Source organism: Prosopis cineraria, unplaced genomic scaffold, assembly GCF_029017545.1.
Source record: "Prosopis cineraria cultivar Desert tree isolate PC_DT_omini unplaced genomic scaffold, ASM2901754v1 PC3, whole genome shotgun sequence".
Taxonomy (NCBI): domain Eukaryota; kingdom Viridiplantae; phylum Streptophyta; class Magnoliopsida; order Fabales; family Fabaceae; genus Prosopis; species Prosopis cineraria.
The window spans coordinates 1,718,374-1,722,356 of NW_026555334.1; the positions used below are offsets into that span (position 1 = coordinate 1,718,374).

The 3,983-nt window shown below is 33.1% G+C and overlaps 1 protein-coding gene across 1 annotated transcript; it reads right to left on the reverse strand.

The window, feature by feature from the left end:
* Window positions 1-1,691: 1,691 nt before the first annotated feature.
* Window positions 1,692-3,447, reverse strand: LOC129306927 (uncharacterized). Its single transcript, XM_054947742.1, has 2 exons — window positions 3,257-3,447; window positions 1,692-2,113 (listed from the first exon to the last, which is right to left on the reverse strand). Exons 1-2 carry the CDS (start codon window positions 3,381-3,383, stop codon window positions 1,920-1,922), a joined length of 321 nt encoding a protein of 106 aa, XP_054803717.1. The 5' UTR covers window positions 3,384-3,447; the 3' UTR covers window positions 1,692-1,919.
* Between the last annotated feature and the right edge of the window lie 536 nt (window positions 3,448-3,983).

Genomic DNA, 3,983 nt, shown 5'->3' on the forward strand with positions numbered 1-3,983 from the left:
ATTGGGAAGTTCACATATATAAGTTCATGAAAATGAAGAGACCTTCCTATTCAGTGAACATTTCCTTGTATAGTACAAAACTTTAGCATCTCATATGGATTTAATTTGATAGCACTTGACATCTTCATGGCAGTTTGTCTTTGAAGTATACTCCTTTGGATTTATAGCTTTTGGGAAAATCATCGGGATTCCTCTATCTAACTTGGAAACTTGGTGCTAAAGCTCGGCAAAGAAAATTTATTTCCTCATTTAGGTCAAGTTATTGTTTACCTAGATATAAAGTAGATGCATTAGCAATTGACTCCTGTATCTTTTTAAAAGTGTGGTTATAGTTATATCAACCATAAATTGTTTTTTTTTTCTGCTTCTATTTTTACTATTAAGTTTTGAAACTTTGATTTTGTATTTCCATTTTATTTGTTAATATAATTGCTCTTTTATAACCAAAAAAAAAAAAGTTCCAATAGTGATGTTTGATCAGGATCATCAATCATAATAGAATAAGACAAACCCTAAGGAGCTGCATGGCATTTTCCTCTTTCTGGCAATCAAAAATTATTTATGTTGACTCGCACCATTTTGTTTACAGTTAACTAGTTTTTTTTTTTTGGCCCCTCGTCAGATTCATTCTCAAAGCATGTATGCTTATGCTGGAGAAATTCCATGGATGTTATTTATTACTTTCAAAGTCAGACATCAAATTACCCCTATGTTTCTAAGTACATCAGATGACTAACTGGTAAATATAAGCGTCCAAACTGTGCTCTTAAAGAGAATCGAATACTTTCCAATCAATAACGATTAATGATGTACATTCACTTGTAATCTGAACAAACTCATTGATACACACCCAAAATGCATCAAGGAGTTTAAAGTAACAAAGTAAAAGAGTTTAAAATGATCAAACATCAAGGACCATATCAAGTATTTACATTTTATTTCCTCCCTTCCTTCACCACGCACCCAAAAAAAAAGGAGAATGACAATTCAAGGGCCTGTTTGGATTTGGTACTTTTAGCATTTAGAAAGTGCTTTTTCACTTTCCAAATGTGAAATGTTGTCTAAGTACTTTATAAATGTGCAAACTAACTTAAGTACATTGAAAGCTTATTTGGATAACCCTCAAAAACACATTCAAATCACATTTGGGATGTATTTTTGCCAAATCCAAAAAATAATTGAATCTCCCAAATATACTTTTGTCAAATGTAAACTGAAAACCAAATATGCACTGAAAAATCAATGAGAAGTGAATTTGGACAATGAGCCGGATGCGAACTATTAAAATGCAAATGAAATGTTAAAGCATTAATTAAAGAAATAAATGTATAGTCCTAATTTTTATTCAACCATGCTATTCTTGTGTTCTCTCATCTCTCTGTACAAACCACATCTTCACTACCTCAAAAACTCTTACTATCTAACGCCACACAAATATTTAGGTCCTTAGAAATATCACAATTCCCACTTCTCACATTTCAGATGCTCATCAAGATTTGCAAATAATAATAAAATTTTCAACTATTATCATTCGAGTATGCACGATTGAAAGGACTTTCAAGGTTTGGAAAAACAAATTCACAATCTTACATCATATGTCTAACTATCCATATCTAAAACAAGTTCACTTGAATCCAGAAGACAAAAATCTTTAATCTGAATTCATGTGCTTGTAACCACTACAATACTCGATAAATACTAAGCATATATTACAGAAACCAAGTGCAAACTACAAGTCAATGCATGATTTTGTCTTTTGATAACAACAGGAAAGAGGAAACGAGAACATTGTTTTTAATAACCGACATGACATAACATACAAGCGGGAAGAACACAGCCGAAAACTGAATGTTTTCACTTTACTCCCGTACTCCCATTATCTACTGAAATCTAAACAACAGAGGATTCCATACAAACTTCTAAACGTGGCCATCCCACAAGCAATCTGCCTGAACCTTCCCGCCTTTTAAAAGCTTTTCAATTTCTGCAGGAGGGTTTAAACCTAACTTATAGGCACGTTCCCAGCGAGCTAGTCTGGTCATCCCAATGCATGGTCCATACGCCATGTTCATGTCAAATTGACGCAACATCTCTTCATGCTCATTGACATCATCTATCAACAAAGTAGGAAGTGTATTGGGCAATATATCAGATAACAACAGCCATTCTACGCCATCATATCAAACTTCTCGTCATGCAAAACTAATGTTCATTCGATCAAGAATAAAATGAAATCAGTAAAACAAAAAGAAAATGCACAGAAAATCTACGTAACATATATCATGAAATCAGTACCTGAACAATGTGATTTCAAAGAGATCCATTGCAAAACATTAACATGATGGGAAACATCTGTATTTTGCCCGTTTCTTTCATTTGAGAATTTCTAATAGGTGATGCAATGGAGTGTTCTACTATCAGGACTTATTGGCTTGAGCCTGAAAGCACACCTTGTAGTGAAAACAGAGCTTAACCTCTTGAGCCGAGAGGTTGAGCACTGCAAAGCATTACCCATTACAAATATAGCTAAACTTCAAGCATTAGCCAAATGGGATTTCAGCTTCGTATTGTTAATTCAACATATTGTAAGAGACTGGCAAAGGGTTTCTCAGCTAGATGCAAAATATCAAACTTCAAGCGATGTAAATGTAGCTGCATGATGAATTCTAGAGGAATTTCCTTTCTTTTTTGGTTCAAAAAATAATAATAATTTGTAGGTGACTTGGTCAGTGCCAAAGCATGGCATGCCCATAATCAACATATGAAAATATTATACAGAGTCATACTTTTATTCATTACAATATGACTCTGGAAATCCATGATTTTTTTAATTTCAATATTTCTATTCACATTTTATTAAGATTTGTGTAACTTCTTTATTCCTTGAATCTTTTAAAACACATTTCAATTTCAGTATAGATTGAAGATATTTAGTTCTTAAACATACTTGTTAACCCATTAAGAAAACAGCCCAGAAGTTAGAGACTGCAACTATAACTATTACAAATTACAATAGATATCTCTAAAGACCGTTTTTAAAGTCAAAAAATGGGGACAATTACACGGAAAAAAATCATCAGCTGTTAGATTGATGAAAAGGAACAGAAAAGCAAATACAGACGAGAAGCCAAAAGATATGCTAAAATAAAAGCCCAAGAAAAAGAGAACATTTCGCCATCACACGAACAAAAGCCCATCAATAAAATCAAAAGAGCAAGAGAGAATCGAACATATGAAGAATGTTGAAGAGAAATACCTTTGGGAGACAGTGACTGCGTGACGTCGGAAACAAGAGAGAGGGATTTCTTGGAAGATTTGGAGGAGGATTTGTGGGATTTCCTCTGTCGGTAGAAACCCTTCATGGTTCCTGACACTGACGCCATCGCTGTGTCTCGCTCTCTATCGCTTTTCAAATTTTGAAAATTTGAAGGATCGGAGAATGATCGGATGGGTGCTCAATATCCCAACTTAAATGGTTCAAAATCAATTTTTTTAAAAAATAAAGAACAGGCCTAGGCCCGTTCAAGGTTATAAAGACAAAGTCTGAGCAAAAGGCCCAAGGCAATAACCCTTGATAGCAGGATAAGGGCCTCTATGCTGCAAGGAATTTGAGTCGTAAATGAACAAAAACAATATCAATATCAATATCTTTTACCCAAAAAACAAATCAATGTACATGTTTTGACGCCGTGTATTAAATGGAAGTGCAGAAAAATGGCCCATTTGAAAAAATTCGGACAATTTTTTTAAAAAATAGAAAATATATTTTATATTAATAATATATTTTAATTCTATATAATATAATGATTGAAAAACCCATGTTATTTTGAAAAATGGAAAATTGATTATTAGTTTATTTTTATTGTTTCACTAATTTAAAGATTTTCTAACATTGCAGTTTAGAGACATGTAACCTCTCCATTTTGCTATCATCTTTTTTTCCTCCACTTCCTAACCATAACAATTGATATCACTGCATTTAA

What these genes read in the sequence shown, in the direction of transcription:
- LOC129306927 (XM_054947742.1), bottom strand. Translation starts at nt 3,383, where the DNA reads ATGGCGTCAGTGTCAGGAACCATGAAGGGTTTCTACCGACAGAGGAAA. An exon ending in GCAGTCACTGTCTCCCAAAG is followed by an intron (nt 2,114 to 3,256) that starts GTATTTCTCTTC and finishes CTTTGTTGATAG; the next exon opens with ATGATGTCAATGAGCATGAA.